General features: G+C 42.3%; 1 protein-coding gene across 1 annotated transcript; it reads left to right on the forward strand.

Annotated features, from left to right (window-relative positions):
• The first annotated feature begins 392 nt into the window (after positions 1–392).
• Positions 393–27,006, forward strand: Oit3 (oncoprotein induced transcript 3). The gene is made up of 9 exons (XM_013025608.1): positions 393–487; positions 4,323–4,697; positions 5,752–5,859; positions 8,654–8,776; positions 14,135–14,257; positions 15,425–15,585; positions 17,775–18,190; positions 23,566–23,665; positions 26,061–27,006. Exons 1-9 carry the CDS (start codon positions 436–438, stop codon positions 26,232–26,234), a joined length of 1,632 nt encoding a protein of 543 aa, XP_012881062.1. The 5' UTR covers positions 393–435; the 3' UTR covers positions 26,235–27,006.
• Positions 27,007–27,018: the final 12 nt, after the last annotated feature.

Here is a 27,018-nt window from a genome sequence, read left to right on the forward strand (position 1 = left end):
ATATGTGGCTTGTCCCAGTGCCACTGAGCACCACTTTGGTTCCGAATTTTGAAACCAACTCCTAGAACTCACACAATATTCCAACATGAGGGATTGTTCCCTTCTGGATAAGATACTGGAGGCTTCATTGCAGGGAATTCTTGAGAGAAAACAATCAGAGGATGAGGGATTATGAGGGCTTTTTAACCCCTTAAAGAAAAATATCAATATAATAATTCTGTTGACAGTGGGTGACCTTTCCTGGGGTCACGGCCAGAGTGAGGGACTCTTGTCCCACTCAGCCTCTTCCTCTGATAAGGACCTAGGCTATACTGACAAAGTCATTCTTCATAAAAGCCTGCAAGTTTCTCTCTTTCTTTCGTTTAAGCACTGGAAAAGAAGAGAAAGGAAAACATAGAAGATTTCCACTTCGTTTCTGGTGGCTGGTCCAGAAAGATGCCTCAGATCCTGCTGCTCACCTTTCTTGTCACCTCGGTGTCGCCCATGGGTGAGTCTCCTGTCCAAACCTTGTCACTGTATACTTTTGTTGTTGCAGTTGGCTATGTGCATAGATTATCTAGAACTGTATTTTAGGGCTTTAAATATTGGATCTAGAATTGAATAAGGAAAATCGTTTCTCTATGAAAATGTGTTTTTAGAGAATTTCTGTTCCATGTTCCATTTAACCTCTTTCCGGAGCTTCCACACTTTCCAGGGCTTATAGGAACACCTTTCCATGAGCTAAATATTTCTTTTGGATACTTTTATAGTTCCAATATAGAAGTAGAAAATAATTTCTATCATTCAGAATCGGGTGTTAGTTTTTGTGAATGCAAAGGTGAAATCTTTCTTCTCAAGAAGGGACAGAGCTGGATGAAAGAGACTTAGTTATTTTGACCTTCAAATATAGGTATTTTGTTTGTACTGACCAAGCAATTCGGAAACTGTCTCTCTCAGACTTGGCACAAATCTGGCCAACTAGGCAAAGGGAAGTTTCAGTTCTAGTTACTAACTGATTTTCCTTTCTTTTTTTCTTCAATAAAGCATAAGCTCTTATTAGAAGAGTGGGTGGAGGACAAATAAAGACAACCATGCCATACTTCTGTGTAACTCTAACTCATCTATAATTTATTTCTTTGCAGGAACCTAGGCCTTGTACTGGCACCTTTAAGATACACCTTAAAAATAGATTTGGGAGGGCTGGGAAGGTGGCTCAGTGGTAGAGTGCTTGCCTCGCATGCATGAGGCCCTCAGTTCAATTCCTCAGCGCTGTGGCTCAAGTGCTAGAGCACTAGCCATGAGCTGAAGAGCTGGGAGATAGCGTCCTGACCCAGAGTTCAAGCCCCACAACCGGCAAAAAAAAAAAAAAAAAAGATTTGAATGCTGGGTGCTGGTGGCTCATGCCTGTAATCCTAGCTACTCAGGAAACTGAGGTCTGAGGATCACAGTTCAAGGCCAGCCCAGACAGGAAAGTTCTTGAGACTCTTATCTCCAATTTACCACCAGGAAAGTGGATGTGGAACTGTGGCTCAAGTGGTAGAGTGCTAGCCTGAAGTAGAAAAGCTCAGGGTCAGCACCCAGGCCTTTAGTTCAAGCCCCATGATGAAAAAAAAAAAGTTTTGGGACTCTAAGACATGAAAGCTAAATGCATATAATTTCCTGAATGAGATCCTGGAACAGGGGGAAAAAAACTATGGAAATCTGAATAAATGTAGACTAGTCAAAAATAATGTATTGACAATAATAAAATTATTATTGTGGCCCAGGTGCCATGCTAATGAAGATATTCTATGTGTCTACAGTGGGAATAAGAGAGGAAAACAGCACAGAATACATGGGAACTCTTCATACTGTCTTCTCAACTCATCTCAGAGTCAAAACAGTCCCCTAAAACAGGCATGATTTACCTGTCAATCACCCTAAATCTGCTGAAGTAACTAGCCAAGAATACTCAGGCATCAAGTCATGCTCCAGCTTTTCCCACTTCCCTTTTCATGCTCTCCATTGCCTCCAGATCCTCCTGCTTCTCCCCACAATGCACCCAACACTTGATTCAATGCCAGAAGTGAGATCTAGGGATAGGCTGACATTTGTTGGCCTGGGAGGAGAGGGAAATGAGAGAGGGGGGCAAGGAGGGTGGGGAAGGAGAGGGAGGGAGAAAACAAGATACTAAAGGGGATGAGCAGGGGAGAAAAGGAAGGTGAAGGGGCATTAAACCCAGTGGGACACCGGGCCAATGAAGGAGATAATCTTGAGGTGGCTGCTGGGTAGAGCAACCCTGAAACTAAAGGGTGGGACACAGACTGTGCAGGAGCCCTGGAGAACAAGTGAGCCACGGAGACTATAAGGAACACACAGGGCTGTCCTTTTTGAAGAACTTCCATGGAAGAGAGTGTATCCTAATATAGGATTAATATGCATAATACCAAATTCTGGGCTCCACATTGCAGCTGAAAAAGGATTCTTTATTGTTTTACTTTATTTTTTGTCAGTTGTGAGGCTTTGAACTCAGGGCCTAGGCTCTGCCCCTGAGTTCTTTTTTTTTTTTTTTCTACTCAAGGTTAGCACTCTACAACTTTGAGCCACAACTCCACTTCCAGTTTTCTGGTAGTTAATTGAAGATAAGAGTCTCACATAACTTTCCTGCCCAGGATGGCTTTGAACTGTGATCCTCAGATCTCAGACTACTGAGTAGGTAGGATTACAAGCATGAGCCACCAGCACCCAACTTGAACCAGGATTTTATACCAAGATCAGATTATTAAAGGAAATAGAAAGCCAGAAGCTGCTGGGTCACTCCCAGAGGAAGTGAATTTTTTAACAGCATAAGAAATGGCAGCTAACTTGAAGGGAAACTTTATAAATCATGGAATATTCATTATGTTCTTCTGCAGAAATCATTAAAGGTTGAGTATCTAACCATTCCTTATAAAATTACAGAGGCAAAAAATGAGAGGAATATTTCTGTGGATTAATAATCACCTGTGAAATGCTCTAGAGTCCCTGCTTAGCAAGAGACTGACAGCCAAGAGAGCAAGGGGGACATATTTTCCCCTGAGGTGAGGGGCAGAGGACATTTCTTTCTTCCAGAGACATCACACTGCTCCATTGAGGCACCTTAGGGATATATTAAATGAAAGTCTGTTTTCTGCTATCCCCCAGCTTTGCAAATATGTTCTTTCCAGAAAATCCTTATTTCTTGTCCCAAACTGTCATACTATCTCTAGGAACCACTTGCCAGTAGACTGTGTATTGCTTGCAAACCAGCAATGCTGGGGCTTTTTCCTTCTCAGTGGAAAGAGCTTTAGACACTGTTTATCTCTTGGAATTTGCCACTGATATGGAAGTTTTCTTCACAGATAGTCATCTAAACATGTGAAGCCAACTACACTGTGGTCCCCAAAGCCTCTCCTGTGGATGGATAGTTGAACTGAAATGTGCTTGGTCCCAATAATCTGGTTTAGCTTTCATAATGGAATACCTAACTCTGATTCTGGGGCCTGTTCCAGGATCAAACCTGGGGCCTTGTGTATGTTCAACGCAGGCTCAACTGAGCTCCCTACCAGCCCCCATCCCAGAGTTTTGAAAACTAACATGAATTTTCTTCCATCTTTTTCCCAAACCCAAATTCTCAGCTTCTTCTATAGTAACCAATGCCTAGGATCCCTTCAAAGGCTCTCCAACTTCCTCTAGACAAATCAGTCCATATTCTCATAAGATGCACCCTTCAGGTATGAACACAATACTCAGAATATGGTCTGCTTGACTAAAGGATATTTAGGAGAGGAACACAAAGGTGTAACTTCTCTGAACATTTAAAATACTATCTATTGAAATGGAAAAAAAAATATGGTCTGCTCAGTTGCAGACCATAATTTAATCTATACTTCCATTGAAAGATTAGATACAAAGTTTAGTCCAATACCAACACTAAGCCTTAAGTAGGCTGAAAACAATGCTGTAAAGAGCATTTATGAAAGATGTTTAAATCAAGTTGAGAAATCTTAGCTTCTCTTTGGGATTGTAGGTAGTCTCTTTTTTTAAAAACATTATTTTGTTATTGTAAAGGTGATGTACAGAGGGGTCATAGTATGTAAGTCAGATAAAGAATATATTTCTCTTTGGACAATGTAACCTGTTCCTTTGTTCTCTCCAAGTTTTTCCTTCACGTCTCCACCCACAAGTTATATAGCTCATTTTCCACATAGGGGCTGTAGGTGATTTCTTTGTTGAACTAAAAAAAAAAAAAAGCCCAAATGGGAGTTGGAGAGAAAGGCTCAGGGTGCTGGCGCCACCATCTGCAATGTCACCGAGTACCTCTGAGGTGCCCTCTCCCCTCGCAGCCCTAGATCCCTGCTCTGCCTATGTCAGTCTGAATGATCCCTGGAGGAACACTGAACATCAGCTGGATGAGTCTCAAGGCTCCCCTGCATGTGACAGCCATGTGGACGGAGAGTGGTACCGCTTCACAGGCATGGCAGGTGATGCCATGCCCACCTTCTGTGTGCCAGAAAACCACTGTGGAACCCATGCCCCTGTCTGGCTCAATGGCAGCCACCCTGTAGAAGGTGATGGCATTGTGCAGCGCCAGGCCTGTGCCAGCTTCAAAGGGAACTGCTGCCTGTGGAACACCACGGTGGAGGTCAAGGCTTGCTCCGGAGGTTACTATGTGTATCGATTGGCTAAGCCCAGTGTGTGCTTCCACGTCTACTGTGGCCGTGAGTACTGAAACCCAGTTATGATGACAATAGCATCTCAGTCAAAGCAACTTTCCTTTGGGACCCATGATACATCCATATCATGATTTCAGACATCTATTCTTAGAACTTCTGAAAACTTCCTACAGAAATAGAAAGGGGAAGGAACTACCAGTTTTATCAGTTCTATTTTCTGTGTGTGTGTGTGTGTGTGTGTGTGTGTGTGTGTGTGTGTGTGTGTGTATACTAGTACTAGTGTTTGCACTCAGGGCCTAGATGCTGCTCCTTAGCTTTTTTGCTCAAAGCTGGTGTTCTACCACTTGAGCCTCATCTCCACTTCCAGCTTTTTGGTGGCTAATTGGAGAGTCTCACAAACTTTCCTGCCAGGCTGGCTTTGAACCACAATCCTCAGATTTCAACATCCTGAGTAGGTAGGATTTTATGCTTATGCTACCAGTGCCCACTTAATTCTTTTTATCTTTTATCTTTTTCCATTCAAACAAAACAGTAGAAGTAAAATGTTAATTTACATTATCTGAATAGTCCTTTTTTTTAATTTAAAAGACCCCTTTTTATGTCATCTGTGTTGATAAATTGATAGTTATTCAGACATCCATCTGATAATTGTGCTTACTATCCATTAATTTGTTAAAGTGGTGTCTAATGAGAAGGAGCTTCAGGAAGTCATTTACACCTTTAAGCAAATTTCTGTGTTCTTAATTCCATCAAATCTACATACTTTTATGTTTTCAATCTTGTAGTACTGGGGATAGTACTGTGCTAGGCAAGTGTTCTATCCCTGAGCTACATTGTTACATCCTCAGTCCCTATATGTTTAAGTCCATAGAAGAGGAGGACACACCATATCTGGTAATACTCCAAATTTATAAGAACTATATTGCCAGCTACAGGCCTATGGACCTGAAACTGAGAGTCACTGATCTGAAGACAGAAGACACCCCCGAGCAGTTTGACTCTTTCACACAAGGTCTAAACCATGAGACTTTCTGGGCAGATATCTGGGAATGGTACTCGGTGACTATACTCACAAAAGAGGATCTTTATCCTTGTGCAGATTTTTATGACGTCTGTGAGGAGGACTGCCAGGACAGCTGCTCGGACACTGATGAGTGCACATGCCCACCAGGGAGTGTGATAGGCCACGACGGGCAGACGTGTTTTGGTAAGAAACAAGTTGAGGTAGAACTCGGAACTTGTGATCATGGAAACCAATCAAAATCTCTGCCTGTCTGACACAGTTTGTCTCTCCAACACTTGCAGTAGCATTTACCTTTTTAGTTCCTGACTGCAGTTCAAGCCAAGGTTTTGTTGTGACAGCCCCTAGACAGTCTACAGTTGTGCTGTCTGCTGTGGTGGCCATTTGCCCCAATGTGGCTGTGAAGGAGTTGAGATGTGGCTAGTGGTTCTTGAGAATCTTACTTCCCTACATTTTAAGTTAAAAACTTATTGATTATTGATTCAGTCATTGGAAAACCAAAAATGTGTGGAACAACTTAAGTAACTAAATTATATCTATATTTCCTCGGTGGAAATGCAGATCAAATGTTTCTGATAAAAACTGACATCCAATTGAGATGTGTGATGAATTTTTTTCACAGTGTGTTCCAAAAACATGTATTGTTTTCTTATGTGTGCTTCCAGGGCTTCTTCAAGCAGATATAAACAGATATAAAAAATTCAAAGATACAGTTATTTATTGAACTTTTCTTTTTATATCAAAGGCAAACTACATATACACCTCCTCATTGATAATATTTCTTGGATGTCTTTGCCTAGCAAATCACCACACATCTACCTAGGGTCTATAAACATCACTGACATCATGAGTTGTAGGCAGGCTTTTATATTTAAAACTGACTTTGTCAATTTTAGCTTTTATTATTTTTCATTTAAATATTACAATTATCATAATTTGTTTTCAGTTATATGTATTTTTCAGGAAGAGAGGAGACTATAAGAAAATAATAAAACAGATGTGCATGCCTCCAAGATTTAAGAACAGTTAACTTTTGCTTTCTGTTTTAAACACTTACATAGACTTTTACGGATACAAATCGAGTGGTCATTCTCCATCTTCTTTGTCCTCTCACCCACCAACTGATCACAGTTTGCAAGTTCATTCTGCTCCCTGTCTCTATGCTTTTATTATTTATTTATTGTTTGTGTCCACAATACTATGTGATATGGTAATGGTTTTGGTTTTCTTTTTGTTTTTTGCTCTTATTTTTGAGACAGGATCTCATTAGGTAGCACAGGCTTTGAATTCATGATGCTCCTGCCTCAGTCTCTAGAATGCTGGAATTATAGGTGTGTGTCACCAGGCCCAACTAACAACACTGTTCAATTGATTCTTCAATTGAACTTAAAAATGACACCTTACTCCATGGGTAAGATGTCCAAGCTATCAATTACAATCCCAAATAACAATAGGCTGAATAAGTAGAGTTTCAGTTCTCCTTTACAGTGAAAACAATTCAGTCTCCAGGTTAGCAGTCCAAGCTTGAAATGGCCTTGAAGGGAGCCCAAGCCCAGGTGTGGCCCTGTTCCTCCCCAGCCGCTCACCATGCCTTTGCAAGCAGCAAGGCAAGGGCTCAGAGGGGTCCTCAGCAACCATAGTTTCCACTTCTACAGCTTCTAAACATTTATTGGTTTGCAATTCTGCCCTGTTTTTTACACCCTTATTTTAGTTGCTTTCCTTCCTCTTTCTCTTTCTGGTATTAGTATATATATTCGAATTTCCTGGATTATTGTGTTATACCTACTTCAAAGGCCTGCTTTGGCCTCTCCCATGGGGTTCTCATTTATGGTGGACTATCTTCTGCTGCCATCCTTTTCTGTAGCTCTTCACTCTTATCACTGGTTTGAGGCAATTTTACTACAAAGCTGGTTTTCAGGTGTTTCTGTCAGGCACTACATACACCTTACCAGTCTGGGCCAAATTGCTTATCAGTTTCTCAGTTTACAATCCCCTCACGACATGGGAAGTATAAATCTACTTCAGCCATGGCAGGGCCTGGCATGGGCTTTCCAGTATTTGTGAAGACTGACTTTTCCCTCCCCTAAACCTCAGCAGATAGCTTCCTTATTGCTTCCCTGGGCCACCTGGTAAAGTTCTACTTTTCAGTTTAATTGAGAAATACATTAGTCAAGCTTGGTAATTGATAAAGAAGAGGTTTCTTGAGTATACAGTTCTGGAGGTTCAAGAGCATGGCACAAGCATTGGCTCAGTTCTAGGGAATGCCTCATAGTTTATGCTACAATCACATGGAAGAGGGAGAGATTGCATGATAGACAGAAATCCAGATAACAACTGGAATCACACAAGACCCTCTTCATCCACCTTCAAGGTCCCTGATGACCTTACTACCCAGCTACTCTACTAGGCCCCACCATTCTCATAGCATGCCACATTGGGGTCACACAAGCACTAGGGTTTACTTAATCCATATCCAAGTCACAGCAAAGGGATCCTGGACTTAAGTAGAATCTCTGTTCTAGTTCATCTCCTTTCTTGGGTCCAAGGCCATGCCCAGACCATGATCCTCCTATTTGATGCTTCCTATCATAGCTAGAAACAGGTGTACACCACTATATCAAGCTCTCAGTTGAGAAGAGAATCTTACAAACTCTTCTATTCAGACTGGCCTGGAACTGAGGTCCTCTCAATCTCAGCCTCCCAAGTCACCAAGATTGCAGGCATGAGCCACCTGTGCCTGACCAGTTTTGCTCTTAAGAGTAAGGAATTGGCAAGCAAAGAGGTGCCTTCCACTCAGCAGAGGCATATGAACAACTAACAGGGAGACAAGGTTAGTAGAAATGATGATGCCATATCACAGTGGGTGATTGGGGTGTGCAGAGTTACCAGCAGGATCTGAGAAGAGGTGGGGAATCTGCTCGGTCTTGGGACAAGGTGAGTCTCTTGGCAGTAGAACAACGGTATTGTTTCTCTTCTACAGATGAAAATGAATGTGAGCAGAACAATGGAGGCTGCAGTGAGATATGTGTAAACCTCAAAGGCTCCCACCGCTGTCAGTGTGGGGTTGGACGTGTTCTAAGGAGCGATGGCAGGACTTGTGAAGGTGAGACCATGAGGAAGGACTCAAGCCCAGAGTCCTAAGGAAGCCACTGGCCCATTGTCCAACATCTGGGAATGTGCCTTAGAGTTAGAGGAGTGACTCGCTGCACAAAATCATGATAGAAAGGATTCACGATCAGTAGGGGGTATTTATGTTGTGCACATAATTCAGTGTTAATTTTGTCTCCCACTTATCAGGAGAGAATTTTTCAGGAGGCCACAAGCCACATTTTTTTATGCTGCTGGCAATTACACATTTTTTAAAAATTGTGATTGATTACATAATTTCCCAAATTTCACAGTATTGTGGAATAATGATGCTCATTTAAAGTCACAAGTTCATTCTAACTTTCCTGGAGCAAATTGTCTATCACAGTCTATAATATATAACGGTGTACACAAATACACCATACATGTGATCAGCAGCATGGGGATATTTAGTAGGGTTCGACCAGATGAGTGGGAGTTCTTTGTTTCTTAAGTCCTGTTAATTTTGTCTTATCACCTAACATTTACGATTTAACATCCACTTATCAGGGAGACCATGTACTGTTTGTCTCTTTGCTCTTGGCTTACCTCACTCAACATGATTTCTTCTAGCTCCATCCATTTCCCTGCAAATGCCATTATTTTGTCATTTCTAATCACAAGCCACATTTTTAATAGAGAAATTGAATTGAACTATTCCATGGTTTTCAAGCTTAGATATAGTCTTAGATCTCATAAGATTTGTTAAAGTGCAAATTCTGGTTCAGGGGGCCTGGATGCAGGTCAAGACAATTACCTCTGCAAATAACTTGTAAATGACATGTGTATTACTGGCCCAGGAAGCAGAGCTGGGAGCAGGGTGAAGCTGAAGATCACTAGTCTTCCACAAAGAACCCAGGTGTGGATAGGGCCTTACAGTTCGTGAGGCTTTGTTTTGTTTTGTTTTGTTTTTGTGCCAGTACTGGGCTTGAAACTCAGGGCTGAGCACTATTCCTTAGCTTTTTTGTTCAAAGCTGGTACTCTATCACTTGAGCCATAGCTCTACTTCTAGCTTTTTGCTAATTAATTGAGGATAAAAGTCTCTCATATTTTTTCCTGCCTAGGCTGACTTCAAACCATGATACTCAGATCTCAGACTCTTGAGTAGCTAGGATTATAGGTGAGCCATGAACACCTGGCTAACAGTTCATATTTCTAACAAGTTCCATAGGTGATTCTCCCTGTCTTACAAGTTTGGGAAACTGGTTTTCATGAGGTTGCTATCCCTATGTATGCTTTGCATTTATTAAAGATTAGCATTTTTTGGAGATAAATAAAATTATCTACTTTTAATAGCAGAGATGTTATATACATTATATGACTAAGGAACAAAAAAAGAGTTCCTGATGTATATCAAGTAATTGAAATATAAATTGCCTACCATTACTGTTTTCTATTTTTACTTTTTTATTTATTTTTGGTGCTGGTCCTAGGCCTTGAACTCAGGGCCTGGGCACTGTCCATGAGGTTCTTTGTCTCAAGGCTAGTGCTCTACCAGTTGAGCCACAGTTCCATTTCCGGCCTTTTCTGAGTAGTTTATTGGAAATAAGGGTCTAATGGACTTTTCTGCGCAGGCCTGCTTCAAACCACCATCCTCAGATCTCAGACTCCTGAGTAGCTAGGATTATAGGCATGAGCCACCAGTGTCCAGCCATATTTTTACTTTTTTTTGGCAGGGAGGGGGGTGCGGGGGGTTTGGTCGTGGGTCCGGAACTCTGGGCCTGGGTGCTGTCCCTCAGCTCTTCAGCTCAAGGCTAGTGCTCTACCACTTGAGCCACAGCGCCACTTCTGGCTTTTTTCTTTTTGTTTATGTGGTGCTGAGGAATCGAACCCAGGGCCTCATGCATGCAAGGCAAGTGATCTACCACTGAGCCACCTTCCCAGCCCTATATTTTTACTTTTTAAGTTGATATGATTTACAGATTTATAGAACACCACATGATGTTTCAATAATCTACTATTATTGCACAAAACTTAGACAGTGTCCCCACTCTAAGACACATTTACCTTTGCAAATCATTACAGCTAAAAATTCACACTTCTACTCTCATAAATGTGAATTTTCCTCACAGTCATAGCAGAGAGTGACATGGAAAGATCAGTAGCTTGACTGTCATTATATACAAAAGACATATGATTTGTCCTACAGGATAACTGATTTGTGAATCAATAGAACTATACTACTGCTTACAAGAATAGACTTTTTTCTTGTTAAATTCAAAATAATATTACCACAAAAAAATGATTAAGTATCACAATTTTCCCATGTAACAAAGTTTACAATGTTATATACTATCCCTTTATAGCAAAGTTAAGTGTATTTTAAATTTTATTGACTAAGGATATTTGCATATTAATAAAACATGTATGAGGAATATTTGTAATTATTCATGAATATGTTATTAGAACTATTATCATTAATCCTCATAACCAGAAGTTATTACTTATGAATTATATATGAATATATATTTTAGGAGTGATAGTGCCATTTAAAACTTAGATTTTATTGATAGTCTGAACATACTTTTGTAGTAGGACTATTAAAATCTTTTTTGTTTATTTTGTATATATTTTATAGTTTTAGAGTTTGCACTCATGGGTCACACTTGCTAGGCAAAGTGCTTTTGCTCTGATTACTTTTGAGATAAGATCTGTTTTTTGACTAGGCCAGCCTGAACCACAATCCCCAATTTATGCCTCCCTCATAGCTGAGCAGGTACATGCTACCACTCCCCACTTTCTCTGTTCACAAACTTGTTTATTCCAGGCTGGCCTGGAACTTAGGTCATCCCAGCCCCATCTTCCCATGTAGCTGGGGTGACAAATCTGTGTCATTGTGCCCAACTATTGGTTGAAATGGTGTGGGGAGTAATCTGGGAAACTTTTTGCCCAGTAAAAAGTTTAACCTTAAATGTTTTTTCTTTCTTGCTATTGTTTCTAACATATTTATAAGATATTTCTTTGTTGCTTTGTATGTCCCTTCCCCATGGCATAACCCCTGTTTTCACTGTATTTGATGTTGGTATAATTTGGGGAGGGGAAGGGAAAAAAACAAATTGTTTAAATAGGGATACAGGCAGACCCATTGCAACAATGAGATGTACAAGACGTTATGTTGAAAACAAACTTTACAACTTTGGTGGTGGGTGGGTGGGAGATGGGAAGGGATGGGAAGGGGAAACAAAGGAAGAGGCAACAATGCTTGATAAGAAATGTACTCATTACCTTGCCCATGTAATTGTAACACCTCTGTACAATATTTTCACAATTAAAAAAAAAAGTTTAACCTTGATCCTCTTGATCTCCACCTTCTGATTAGTTTATAGACGTGTTACCAGAACCTTGTTTAATTATATCTTTTTTTAAAAATAATAATTATATCTTTAAAATTATATCTTTTAAAAACAATAAATTATCCTTTTAAATTTTAAGTAATTTTTACTGTTTTATTAGAAAGCATAAAGAAAATACAGAGATAACAAAATGGCCCACAATCCCTTTTGCCAGATAATTCCATTCCAAACATTTTGCTCTATCCTCCTGAGAGAGTTAAATCCTTCAAAGTAATTTAGATTTTCAGTGTATTTTGTGCTTTGGATTTTGGGGCCTGAAATCTGTATGATCATTTAATGTGAACCCTTTGTTTTACAAATATTGAAATTACAACTTAGGGGGTAGCTCAGTAGTAGAATACTGCCATGTGTGAGACCCTGGGTTCCATTTCCCAAAGTGCAAAAACAAATTCTATTATTATTATTGATTTCAATATCTTATAGCATATGTTTTATTTTCTTCCACCATTGTATATATGATTTCAGCTATTTTAAAAGTTCATAAACTTTGCTTATGTCCTTTTGAAATATATAGATTTATAAACAGGTAATACCTAATGTCTTCTAAGTTTTGCAAAGACTAATTCATTGAGAATTTTTTTTGGGGGGGGTCCAGTCGTGGGGCCTGAACTCTGGGCCTGGGCGCTGTCCCTCAGCTCTTCAGCTCAAGGCTAGCGCTCTACCACTTGAGCCACAGCGCCACTTCCGGCTTTTTTCTTTTTGCTTATGTGGTGCTGAGGAATCGAACCCAGGGCCTCAGGCATGCAAGGCAAGCGCTCTACCACTGAGCCACCTTCCCAGCCCCGAATTTATTTTTTATAAAAGAATAACTTTATAAAAGTTGAAACATTCACTTCCATTTTTTACCTAGAAAAAATATCAGCAAGCTTCTCCCATTAAGGGTAGATGAGAAATATTTTAGACATTGTACACCATACAGAATCAGTCAAAACTACACAACTCTGCCTTTGTAGTGAGAAAACTGCCACAGACAATAGGTAGATAAGTGGTCATGGCTGTGTGCCAATAACTATTTATAACAATGTGTAACAGGTTAGAGTGACAACCCCTGACCTGGAAGATGATAACCTGGTCCCACAAGGTTGTTGTGGTTGTTGTGGTGGTAGTAGTAGTAGTAATAATAATAATAATTAATAATTAGTAATAATAATTATTACTACTACAGTGCTGGGGATTGAACCCCAGGGCCTTGCACATTCTAGGCAAGCACTCTATTCTTGAGCTACAGCCCCAGTCCCCAAGCCTCATTTTCATAGTGTGTTATCATCAGCCAAGATGCTTTATCCCTAGCCCTCTGATTCCTAGAGATTCTAGAAGGTGGGCCAGTGATCCAGCCAGTTAGCAGCAACTCTGTCCACCAGCTCATCCAGTTGAATTTATACCCAGTCCTTTTTCATCAGTAATACTCTATAAAATTCAAACTAATTAAATGTTAAAGCAACTATAAAATGGCTTTGGGGGTCTTATTCCTAAATGCCTATGATCTCAGTCCAACCATGAGAAAGAAGTCAGACAAAACTGAATACCCAAATTGAAATGCCTGAGCAGCTTACATGGGGAGCTGGAATTTGACAATGGCTGCTTATAGTTTGTAGCCATAACATTTATTTTTGGGGGGAGGGTCCGATTGTGGGGCTTGAACTCTGGGCCTGGGTGCTGTCCCTCAGCTCTTCAGCTCAAAGCTAGCGCTCTACCACTTGAGCCACAGCGCCAATTCTGGCTTTTTTCTTTTTGCTTATGTGGTGCTGAGGAATCGAACCCAGGGCCTCAGACATGCAAGGCAAGCGCTCTACCACTGAGCCATCTTCCCAGCCCCTGTAGCCATAACATTTAACTAATATTTTTGCGAGGTTGTCTACAAATCTCCATCACCAGGCCAGATGCCAGGGATACTACTGTAAAATAAGGAACAATTTCTGCTGTACATGTGGGAGCTTGTGAGGAAGAGGGCTGATTCCCTTTTGTGTTGGTCTCCACTGCAGATATTAAAGGATGCCACAGCAACAATGGTGGCTGCAGCCACTCTTGCATAGAATCTGAGAAAGGCTACCACTGCGAGTGTCCCCGGGGCTTGGTGCTGTCCGACGATAACCACACTTGCCAAGGTAGAACATGGATGGTCCCCATCTGCCCCATTTATATTTCCCTTCCCTGAACCCCTTAACCCTCCCCTCCCAAGTGCACCAGACTCTCCTCTTTCCCAACACTAGCTCTTTGAGTAGCCACCTCTGATGAATCATTCAAAAGAGAATATCTCTGCAGAATTACAAAATGCTAATCTTCCTTTGTTGTTTATACCTGATTTTTCTCTAAATTTCTATGGCTAATAGTACAGCAGTTTGGAAGAATAAGACAAATAAGGAGAGTTTCATAAAGTTTAGTTGAAGAGTTGGGGAATGGCTTCTCTCAACAATCCTCCAAAGACTGTATTCTTCTAGTTCACTCCTCCAGCAAATGTTTAATGTCCCTTCTGTCTGACTTCTTTATATATTATGTTGTTATAATATATCCTCACATACTGGATTGTGACAGGCCTTTCAGGGTGTGCACAGTCTAGAGAAGTGAACATCTATGGAAAAACGATCTTTTTTTTTATAGTAAGTTGAAATGGAATTTATAGTCAGAGTTTACAACCTTACCAAGCAGTGCAAGGACAATTTGGAAGTCTTCTCTGAAAGCACTAACACTGTTTATTACCTCTGTTTTATAGGACAATAATTAATGGTGAAATGAAAGCAGGACTGTGTATCATTTAAGCTTATATCAAAGCAATGCTTTTCTTGAATTGCCAATAAATTGTGTTGGTATTAAATGTTAATCCTTTAGGAGTTTTACTTGTGGAGTATGCTAACCATACTTTGTACCAACTGTTTGTTTAATTGACACTTGAATACAAGACTCCTATTTTAAAGAACAATATATTAAGCATGGCACCCATGGCTCATGCATGCAATCTTAGCTACTTAGGAGGTTGAGATCTGAAGATCATGGTTTGAAGACAGCTTGGGCAGGAAGTCCATGAGACTCCTGTCTCCACTTAAGCACCAAAAAGCTGGAAGTAGAGCTGTGGCTCAAGTGGTAGAGCGCTAACTTTGAGCTGAAGAGCTGAGGGACAGCGCCCAGGCCCAGAGTTCAGGCCCCACGACCGGACCCATACACACACACAAAAAAGATGTATGAGAAACTATCCCCCCCCCCCCCCCCGCAGAATACCTCCTTTCTCTTCCTCCCAACCCAGGTCTCCCTTTCTAACATCAGTTCCTCTTTCACAGTCCCCGTGTTGTGCAAGTCAAGCACCATTGAAGTGAGTGTCCCAAGGGAGCTGGTTGGTGGCCTGGAGCTCTTCCTGACTAACACCTCCTGCCGAGGAGTGTCCAATGGCACCCATGTCAACATCTTCTTCTCCCTCAAGACATGCGGCACCGTGGTGGAAGTAGGTCTGCCTTGTGAACGTTAGGAGAAGGACAGGAATGCAGCATGGCTCGTGTTATACATGAAATGCTTCCACGTAACAGCATTGACTCACGCCTGTAATCCTAGTTACCCAGGAAGCTAAGATTGGAGGATCAGGGTTTGAAGTCAGTCCAAGCAGACAAGTCCAAAAGACTTTTATAGCTAATTATCCAGCAAAAAGCTGGAAGTGTGGCTCAAGTGGTAGAATGCGTCTTGAGGGACAAAAGCTAAGTGAGAGAGTACAAGGCCTTGAGTTCAAGCTCCACTACTGGTGTGAGAGAAAGAGAGAGAAAGAGAAAGGAAAAAAACTGAGCTGAAAATATGTTATTCATTTAACAAGTATGTTATTTAGCACCTGTCCAGGGCTGGGCAATATAAGGAAGCGAATTAGGAAGAATGCTGTTGATCTTTCTCTCCAGTGGCCCTAAGTCCCCCAGGTGCAGACACATTGATGTAGTAGTACAGAGAGGCTGGCTGGGTCCCCTCTCATCAGCTCATTTGACTGGAAGAAAAGGTTTATTTAGAGATGGTGGTTTATTTGTAGAGCAGCAATGAGTGCATATACTGAGCCAGGTTGAGGGGAAAAGTTTATTCTTTCAGCCCTGTGCTGGAGAGCACTGGAGGCAATTCCTGCCATGAGAAACTCACATAGCAACACTGAAATGACAGCGCATAGAATGTCAGTAAGGGATGAACTGTGAAACCTCAGAGCTCCTAGGAGTCCAAGAGGCCCCCTCCCTCAAGGGGCTTGGACTGGGGCAAAAGAGGAGGTCTTACACAAGCAGAGAGGGGGAAAAAGAAAGAACCTTTCAGATGGGGAATAAATGAGCAAAGTCTCTGAGAGGAGAGTGGGTGTGCCTGGCTGAGATGAATGTGCAGTGCAGGAATTCCTGCCTGACAAGGAATACACACTGGGAAATGAAATTAGAAAGTACATGGGATGGAGAATGGGTCAAAGACCGGCCTGTATGCAAGGGAGAGGCATCCAGGTTTGATCTCACAGAGGTGGGGATAACCAGGGACAGAGGAGATGGAACTGATTGTGTGCAAGATGGATAGACACAGATGATGCAGCTGCAGGTCAGTGCAGAAGCCTGGGCCATCATCTGGGCAAATGAGTATTTGTTTACACAACTCACTAAGTAAAAACTTGAGGGCTAATCAGACTTAGGGTAAGAGGCCAACTGTGTGTATTCTCGCCATGGATGAGCCAGTGTGAATGCCCCATTGCAGGCTGGAAGCATTCATTCATACAGGAGACCATGGGGGCTGGTGTAAAGAGCCAAAAAGCATCTACAGTGTTGTAACACTGAGGTCCCAGGGTAGGAGACTCCGTGTAAGCTTGTGCTGTAGCAAAATCCCCAGGTCCAAAACTCTGAAAAAATAACACATGGATGCTGGCCTCTCCTAAGATAACAGAGCTTGGAATGTGCGGATTTGTGGGGCTTGAACTCTGGGCCTGGGTGCTCTCCCTAAGCTCTTCAGCTCAAGGCGAGCGCTCTACCACTTGAGCCACAGCGCCACTTCTGGTTTGCTGGTGGTTTATTAGAGTAAGAGTCTCATGGACTTTTCTGCCTGTGCTAGCTTTGAACCGTGATCCTCAGATCTTAGCCTCCTGAGTAGCTAGGATTACAGGTGTGAGCCACCAGCACCTGGTAGTAAATATAATTTCTAACGGTTGGGAGCAAGCAATAAAATACTTTTAAACTGGGCACTGGTGGCTCATACCTGTTATCCAAGCTACTCAGGAGGCTGAGATCTGAGAGTCATGGTTCAAAGCAGGCATTTAAGTCTATGAGCAGAAGTGAAGCTGTGGTTCAAAGTGGTAGAGAGCTAGCCTTGAGCACAAGGTTCAGTGATAGCACCCAGGCCCTGTGTTCAAGCCCCAGGACAGGAACCAAAAATAAATAAGTAATTTTATTTGAAAAGGTTTAGTGGCCGTAGTCTCAGCTACTCAACAGAGACGGCAAAAGAATCCCTTGAGCCCAAGAGTTCAAAGCTAGACTGGGCAGCACTGAGAGAACAAGTCAAAAACAAGAGAAAAAAACTAAAGCTCTGGAGGTGTAGGCAACAAAATCTGTAATGTGTTTTGATGTACCAGATGTTTCTAAAAAGGGAGATAATTCTAGAAATAAGCCTAAGCTCTTAACTTGTCCTGGCCTGCCACAGGTGGTGGAGGATAAAATTGTGGCCAGCAACCTGGTGACAGGTGTCCCCAAGCAGACCCCGGGGAGTAGCGGGGATGTCATCATCCGCACCAGCAAGCTTCTGATCCCGGTGACCTGCGAGTACCCGCGTCTCTACAACATCTCCGAAGGCTATGTTCCCAACCTCCGAAATGCGCCCCTAGAGATCATGAGCCGCAACCACGGCATCTTCCCCTTCACGCTGGAGATCTTCAAGGACAACGAGTTCGAGGAACCCTACCGGGAAGCTCTACCCACACTGAAGCTCCGGGACTCCCTCTACTTCGGCATTGAGCCCCTGGTGCACGTGAGCGGCCTGGAAAGCTTGGTGGAGAGCTGCTTCGCCACCCCCACCTCCAAAATGGATGAGATCCCCAAGTACTACCTTATCCGCGATGGGTAATGACGCTGCTCGAACTGTCTCCTGAATTCACCCATCTAGACCTTAGGACACTTCCAGAGGGTCCTCGCTAGTCACATCCGGAGGTGGAGGTGAAATGGGGGAGGGAGGGAAGTCAAAAATTACTCCAGGGAGTCTAGCTCGAGTAACTCCCCACATGCCACTGAGAAAAGACATTATATAAAAGAAGTGGACTTGCGTTTTTAAAGAAGATTGAGTTTGAGCCTACAAAATAATATACTGAATGTGTATGGTGTGTGTGTGCATGCCAATCCTGGGGCTGGAACTCAGTAGCTAGACATTGTCTCAGCTTTTCTATTCAAGGCTGGTGCTCTACCACTTGAGCCACAGCTCCACTTCCAGCTTTTGGCCGGCTAATTCACAATGAGAGTCTCTTGGCTTTGTCTCCCCAGCTGGCTTCAAACTTTGATCCTCAGATCTCAGCCTCCTGATATACTGAGTAACTTTAAACTTGCAATACCTATAAGTGGGCAGTTGGAAATGAGTAGCAAGCTCAGAAACTAGGTCAAGACTAGAGGTAAGAGACGGCATCACCCTGCTTTATCACTGAAATTGAAGGGCCTGCTAGCCTGCTCAAAGAGGGCAGGAGTGTGTGAGGCACACACACTAAGCCCTTTGTTCTGGAAAGAGCAGAAGAAAACAGCAAGTATAGACTCCCTTTTTAAGAAATTTGCAAGTAGCTAAGCATTGTGGCTCAAATATGTAATTCTAGCTTAGGAAGTAGATATAGGGGATTGTGGTTTAAGGCCAGCCCAGGCAAAATGTTCACAAGACTCCATCTCAACCAGTGGCTGAGCACCATAGTGTTAAGCCCATGGTGTTAAGAATGCTAACTATACCTAGAAGCATGAATAGGGAGATTGCAGTCCAGGACAGCCTGGGCATTAAGCCAGACCATATCTTAAAAAGTAACCAATGCAAAAAAGGACTAGTGTAGTGGCTTAAGTGGTAGAGCCCCTGCCTAGCAAAGGCTCTAAGTTCAAATACCAATACAATGCAGCCAAAAAAAAAGGAAGTTTGGTAGGGAGACAGTGAAGCAGTAAGACAAAATATTTGGTAGACTCTAAGAGAAGAAAAAGCATACATTTTTAGGTTCAAATCCATTGACTAGCTTTGATTCATGATCTTTCTGAGCAGTTAGGATCACATGCTAATATTAATCATTCTTTTTTTTTTTGGCCAGTCCTGGAGCCTGAACTCTGGGCCTAGGTGCTATCCCTCAACTCATCAGCTCTTCAGCTTAAGGCTAGCACTCTACCACCTGAGCTACAAGGCCACTTCTGGCTTTTTTTGCTTATATGGTACTGAGGAATCAAACTCAGGGCCTCATGCATGCAAGGCAAGCACTCTACCACTGAGCCACCTCCCCAGCCCCAATATTAATCTTTCTTAACACCCATCCCTCAACTCCCCTTTTGACCATTTTTGATGAGTTTATTATACTGTTTTTATACACATATATACTTTGTAAAGTGTACAGTTTGTATGCTCTGAGAAACCATATCCCTAATAATGAATACTTAAAATAGTAATTTGGGGCTAGTCATAAACATACATACATGTACATATTTATATATATGCATACCTATATGTTTATATGATGCACAAGTGTGTGTATATGTGTGCACATATGTATACAAGTATAAATAAGTACACATATATACCCTAAATGTGAGAGAAATGCTATTTACTTTTTTTAAAAAAAAAGAAGCATATAGTCACAACTCATATAGTGGAAAGGAGTGACCTACAATCTAAAAACTTATGAAATTTGCTTACACATTTGTTCTTGAGATGCTCAATGAAGTACTGTTCCTTTGTTTAGGCAGTTCTAAGGAACTGCACTATTTATTTAGTGTGTAGGCATATGTGTGTATGAAAGAGAGAGAAACAGAGGCAGACTGAGAGAGCTGCAAAAGAAAAAAAATCAAGGGCTGGGAAGGTGGCTCAGTGGTAGAGTGCTTGCCTTGCATGCATGAGGCCCTGGGTTCGATTCCTCAGCACCACATAAGCAGAAAAAGCTGGAAGTGGGGCTGACGCTCAAGTGGTAGAGTGCTAGCCTTGAGCTGAAGAGCTGAGGGACAGCACCCAGGCCCAGAGTTCAGGCCCCACGACTGGACACAAAAAAAAAAAAAAAAAAAAAGAAAAAGAAAAAAAATCAGACAAGAACTGGGAAACTGGACTGGGGATGTGTGTTAGTGGTATGCTTATCTAGCATCCATGAAGCCCTGGGTTCAATTCCTCAGTACCACATTTTTTTAAAAAAAGCTAGAAGTGGCACTGTGGCTCAAGTGATAGAGTGGTAGCCTTGAGCAAAAAGCAGCTCAGGAACAGTGCCCAGGCCCTGAGTTCAAGCCCTAGGACTGGCAAAAAAAGAAAAAAAAAAAGAACTGGAGCCAAGCACTGGTGGCTCACGCCTGTAATCCTAGCTTGAGGCTCAGGAGGCTAAGATCCAAGAATCACAGTTCAAAGCCAGCCTGGGCAAGGAAGTCTGTGAGACTCTTATCTCCAATTAACCAGCAGAAAACTGGAAGTGGTGCTGTGGCTCAAGTGGTAGAGTGCTTCCTTACCTTGAGCTGAAGAGCTCAAGAGATAGCACCCAGGTCCAGAATTCAAGGCCTATGGCTGAACAAAAAAAAAAAAAGAACTTGGAAACCATAGTGGAAGACCTGGTTTGTAAGCTGGCAGGCAGCAGTCCAAGTCGCCAGACAAGAGATACAGGAGATAACTGGCTCTCTGCCTCACCCTCTGACTGACCTTGGCCTCCTCCAGTTTCTGCTTCTGCCAGAGAGAATTACAAGCAGTTCCCAAACTGATGTTCAGTTTGAACTGATGTTCAGTATCCTGACACCGTTTGTGAAATTTCCTTCGCCACCTTTTGTTCTTATCTGATTCTTTGTGATCCTTCAAGATTCTGTAGTTTTTTCCCTCTATGCAACCTTCTCTGATTCTATCTCATGGCAAAGTCAAAATTACTTTCTTTTTCCTTCCTCCTCAAGCTTTTGTAGAGTGGAGGTCATTAAATATTTGCCAAGAAATTTACTGAATAAGTACTTTAAATAGTAATTTGGAGCTAGTCATAAACACACTTATATGTGTATATTTGTATGTATGCATACCTATAAGTTTATATGTGTGCACATATGTATACAAGTACATGTATACATGGGCATGCATATATATATTAATAAGTACACATATATGTATTTGTGTGTGTATTTTTTTTTGTCAGTCATGGGGCTTGAACTCTGGGCCTGGGCGCTGTCCCTCAGCTCTTCAGCTCAAGGCGAGCGCTCTACCACTTGAGCTACAGCACCACTTCTGGTTTTTTGTTTCTTTTTGCTTATGTGGTGCTGAGGAATCCAACCCAGGGCCTCATGCATGCGAAGCAAGCACTCTACCACTGAGCCAACCTCCCAGCCCTTGTGTGTGTATTTATGGCAGTATGGGGTTTGAACTCAGAGCCTTGGATGCTCTTGCTTAGCTTTTTTCCTCAAGGATGAAACTCTGCCACTTGAGACACAGCTCCACTTCTGGCTTTTTGGTGGTTAATTGGAGATAAGTATCTCAAAGACTGAGACTGAGGATCATGGTTCAAAGCCAGAAAAAACATGAAACACTTATCTCCAATTAACCAGCAAAAAAGTCAGAAGTGGAACTATGGCTTAAGTGGTAGAGCACCAACCTTGAGAGAAAAAGCCAAGCAAGAGAGAGAGGCCCTGAGTTCAAGCCTGAGTTCCAGCATGTACACACACACACACACACACACACACACACACACACACACAAATAATCAGCACAAAATAGGACTGGAGGTGTAGCTCAAGTGAAAAAGTACCAGCTTAGCAAGTATGAGGCCTTCAAAGTTCAAACCACAGTACTACCAAAAAAAAAAAAAAAGATGAATAAGGCATTTAGATACAAGGCATCATTTAAATACGAAGTGTGCTGTTATCATATTATCATGTGACAAACTCTGTCATGTCATAGATCATATTATTCATCTGTTTCTTCAATTTTTGATGCTGGTGATCAAGCTGAGGATCTGTAAGTTAATTTTTCTCAGGAAATACAAGAAATAGAAACCATGGCACTTGTTGAGATCATCTCCAGGTTGGTGAAGTCAGGAGCTAGTAGCTACTCAAGTTGAGATACTCTCCCTCTTTTGGGGGCTACTGAATTCACAGCTGTAGACTTTCTAGGCAATAGTACTTTCTGCCTAGAAAGTACCACTTGAGCCAAGGTGCCTTAAAAAAAACTTTACTGATTTTTTTTTTGGTTGGTCGCAGGGCTTGAACTCTGGGCTTGGGCGCTGTCCCTGTGCTCTTCAGCTCAAGGCAAGTGCTCTACCACTTCAACCACAGCGCCACTTCCAGTTTTCTAGTGGTTTATTGGAAATAAGAGTCTCACAGACTTTCCTGCCCAGGCTGGCTTTGAACAGTGATCCTCAGATCTCAGCCTCCTGAGTAGCTAGGATTACAGGCGTGAGCACCAGCGCCTAGCTTTTACTGAATTTTTTAATTGCACTGAAACAGCAATAAACAGCATGTAGAGTAAGAACCTTGTTTCAGAGTCTCTAATGTCTAACCACACTTCTTCCTGGCTCAGTAGAAAAATTACTACCTACATATAAAAAGTCAACTCTGTCTTGGGAAGAAGAAAAGTTCTTTTAGAACTTAGAATGGAACAAATAATATGAGGATAATCCCTGGCTTTTTAGGGAAAAAAATTCAACAATATCCAAGCAATATCTAAAATATCTCAGGGTTCAGCCTTGAGATACACTCAGAAATTGCACTGGAAGCAGTAGACCTAAGCTAAAAAACTTTATCACAGTGTAACTCACCATTATATGTGGAAAACGGGCAATTAGAATAACTGTGGCAAGTGTCCCCAATGGAAGCACAAATTCCCTAAGAAACGTCCAGGTGTGCAGGGCTCTTTGATCACAAATTGTGGTTTGTTTACTTTGTAATCTTCAGTGTTCTTGTCTGTCAAGTGTCCAGTCAATATTTATTAAATCTAAGAAAGTCCTCTTCACACCAATAACAAAAATCATGAAGTCAGAATTCTTGCACCACATTGCAGGTGAAAGACAGCCTCCTCTCAGTGGGCCTGGGGCACTGAAACAAATGGTGACAGAGACCTAGCGGGGGTTGCCGGGCAAGCCTAACATGCCCCGTGGGGGAGGACTGTGTCTCCATATCTTCAGGAATCTCTTTTTTCCTTCCTCCTCAGATAGCTGGGGAACCCCAGCTGCTCCACCTCTCCCTTAGCCAGATGTGAGGCTCAAGCTTGTTTTTCCACCTCTGTGGAAACGATCAGTCTCACCTGTTGTCTCTCTTGCTTTCAGCTGTGTTTCAGATGACTCAGTGAAGCAGTACTCATCCCGGGATCACCTCGTAAAGCATTTCCAGGTCCCCGTCTTCAAGTTTGTGGGCAAAGATCATAAGGTGAGCTAAACACCTTTGCCTTATTAACCCTAGACCTTCTTTGTGTCCAGAATGCTGACATTTTAAGAATCTGTGCTTAGAGTCTGCAGGACCCCTGGGAGAATATGGTGAAACCAATGGAGAGGTTTCCCACCTTCATGCATGTCACAGTTAACCCACTTCACACACACACACACACACACACACACACACACTAGCAGAGCTATTCAAAGGAAACACCGTAGAATAATTTCAAATCTTTATTGGCAGATACGATGAATAAGCCAGTGTAGAGGCAGGTGTGGTGATGCACACTTATAATCCCAGCATGCAGAGACAAAGAGGAAGATCTTGAGTTTGGGGGTGGCCTGGGGCTCATAACAAGAACCTGGAGAGCCAGGAGCTGGTGGCTCACACCTATAATCCTGGCTACTCAGAAGGCTGATCTGAGGATCGTGGTTCAAAGCCAACCCAGGCAAGGAAAGTCCATGAGACTCTTATCTCCAATTAACCACAAGAAAACCGAAAGTGGCACTGTGGCTCAATTGGTAAAGCACTTGCCTTGAGCTGAAGAGCTGAGGAGCTGAAGAGCTGAGGGACAGGGCCCAGGCCCAGAGTTCAAGCCCAGGACCAAAAAAAAAGATAAAAAAAAAAAAAGAACCTGGAGAGAAGAGTGGGGGAAGGAGGGAAAGAAGGAGAGGAAAGAGGAAGGAAAAGAGGTAGGGAGAAAGGGAGGGAAGGAGGAGAAAGAAGGAAACGAGGGAGAAAAGCCAGTGGGGCAGTCAGTTACATAGACAAGAAATGAACAGAAAAGACAAATAATGAAATGGGAAGAGAAAATTGGCTTTAAAATGCCAATTGTAGTGGTGCGCTGATAGCTCATGCCTGTAATCCTAACTACTCAGAAGGCTGAGATCTGAGGATTGCAGTTCAAATCCAGCCCAGGCAGAAAAGTCCGTGAGACTCTTACCTCCAATAAACCACCAGAAAACCCAAAGTGGTGCTGTGGCTCAAATGGTAGAGTGCTAGCCTTCAGCTGAAGAGCTCAGAATTCAAGTCCCAGAATTCAAGCCCCACAACCAACAACAATAACAACAAAAACCAATTGTAAGATACCACTTTTTGCATATTAAATTGAGAAAAATTATGAATTGCAATGTTTTCAAGATTCTAAAGAGAAGCTTACAATATCTGTGTAAATCGACACACTTTCTAGAAAGCTACATGACAATATCTAATAAATCATTATCTAATAATAGGCATTAAGTCATGAATTCTCTTATCTACTAATTCCAATCCTATAAGTTTCTCAAAAACAAAGTTTAAAAAAAGTGGATATGGGGCTGGGAAGGTGGCTCAGTGGTAGAGCGCTTGCCTTGCATGCCTGAGGCCCTGGGTTCGATTCCCCAGCACCACATAAGCAAAAAGAAAAAAAGCCGGAAGTGGCGCTATAGCTCAAGTGGTAGAGTGCTAGCCTTGAGCTGAAGAGCTGAGGGACAGCGCCCAGGCCCAGAGTTCAGGCCCCATGACCGGACCCCAAAAAAAAAAAAAAGTGGATATGTATGTTGTGTTGTCTTAAGGAGGCCATGAAAAAAAAACCCAAACTAATAGACCTAAGGAGTCCATATAACATACTAATTTGATGCACTATCAAGCAGATAAACATGGGAAAGAAAAAAGCCCGTTACAATAGTTAAAACCATCATAACAATGTATGTGCATATAAAACATGCATTAAAAATCCACTGCTATCTCCTTGGATAAAGGCTATGAGGCTGTGCAGGGAGGGCCACAGTGACAAGGTGCAAGTTTGGTTGTCCTTGTCACAGTTGTGAGTCATTTGGAACAAAGGAAGTTTAAGAGGCAGACATCTTTCTTACCCTGCCTTTGTGTGTGTGTCCCGTGCAGCATGCCACTTTCACAGACCAGCTGCTGACAAGCATGACTGTCATTAGCCTCTCTAGAAGAAGCCTGAGGCTGCTCTTTCTAAAAAGGACTTGTCCTGGGGCTGGGAAGGTGGCTCAGTGGTAGAGCGCTTGCCTTGCATGCCTGAGGCCCTGGGTTCGATTCCTCAGTGCCACATAAGCAAAAAGAAAAAAAGCCGGAAGTGGCGCTGTAGGACAGTGCCCAGGCCCAGAGTTCAGGCCCCATGACCAAACCAACCCCCCCCCAAAAAAAAACAAGAAAGGACTTGTCCTACAGGACCCCCTGTTATTCCCAGCTCTTGTCCCAACCCAGTGTATAGCCTACCCTATGTGTCTCAGTTTCCCCATCTGTAAGGTGGGATGAAGCACCCGCCTCATGATTGCTCTTTGGAGTGAGTGAATGTGTGACAGTGTCCTGTATCTGCCGTCATGGTGACCCATGGCGGCAGCAGGCCCCTTGTTTGTACTAAGGATCACTACCCTCTTTCCAGGAGGTGTTTCTGCACTGCCAGGTCCTGGTCTGCAGGATGCTGGACGAGCAATCCCGCTGTGCCCAGGGCTGCCACCGGCGCTTGCGACGTGAAGCAGGGCCTGCTGAAGACTGGGCCAGGCTGCAGCGTCAGACACTGAGTGGAGGCCCCATCAGCATCGACTGGGAAGACTAGACCCTGCTGCAGGCTAGTCCTTCTCCCCAGACTCCCTAAAGCACCAGAGAACCTTCTAGAACACCTAACTTCCTTAAACCAAGCAGTGTAAGGTTAGACAAACTCCTAGAACCCATTGATGGCTGCTGGTCCCTCACTGGGCAAACACTGGCAAACTAGCCTAGATAGGACGTCAGTTTCCTCTAGTGCACAGTCAAGGGGTCGCCACAGGCTCCTCCACTTCTCCACTTATTTCTACATTAAATAGTCTGTGAATGATGCAAAAAGACTTTCAAAGTTAGACGGTGGATATGATGTTTCAAGTTAGAAACCTAAAAAACAACAAAATTTAAATTGCTACTTAAATTAGAACTCAAATACCCAATGGCTCCTGAATCATGTAAATGTTATTTATACCCTGAAATTTCAATTCAAATTCACCATAGTTATAAGAGATTTGGAAGTTTATTAATAAAAAGCTGTATAATAATAAACTACCATTTGGCTTTCCTCTTGTATAATGCTTTCTTCAGAGGTTTTCTTATAGCCTTAAGTGAAATATTTTCACTTAATAAATATTAATAAGCTCATCAAGAAGCATTTAAGCGGTTCAGTGATTTAACTATAAGCAAAGGATGCTCCCATATGCCCTATGAATCAGTAATCAGTACCTTCAGGTCAGCAAGACAATAGAACAAGGCATAAAATTATAATGTACTCTATTTCACAGGTGCTTAGTAAATTTTATTAAAATAAACATAAGCCACAAGAATCAATGTTATCTGAAGTTGAATCCAATTGTGTG

The sequence above is a fragment of the Dipodomys ordii genome, unplaced genomic scaffold (assembly GCF_000151885.1).
Source record: "Dipodomys ordii isolate 6190 unplaced genomic scaffold, Dord_2.0 Scaffold86, whole genome shotgun sequence".
Lineage (NCBI taxonomy): Eukaryota > Metazoa > Chordata > Mammalia > Rodentia > Heteromyidae > Dipodomys > Dipodomys ordii.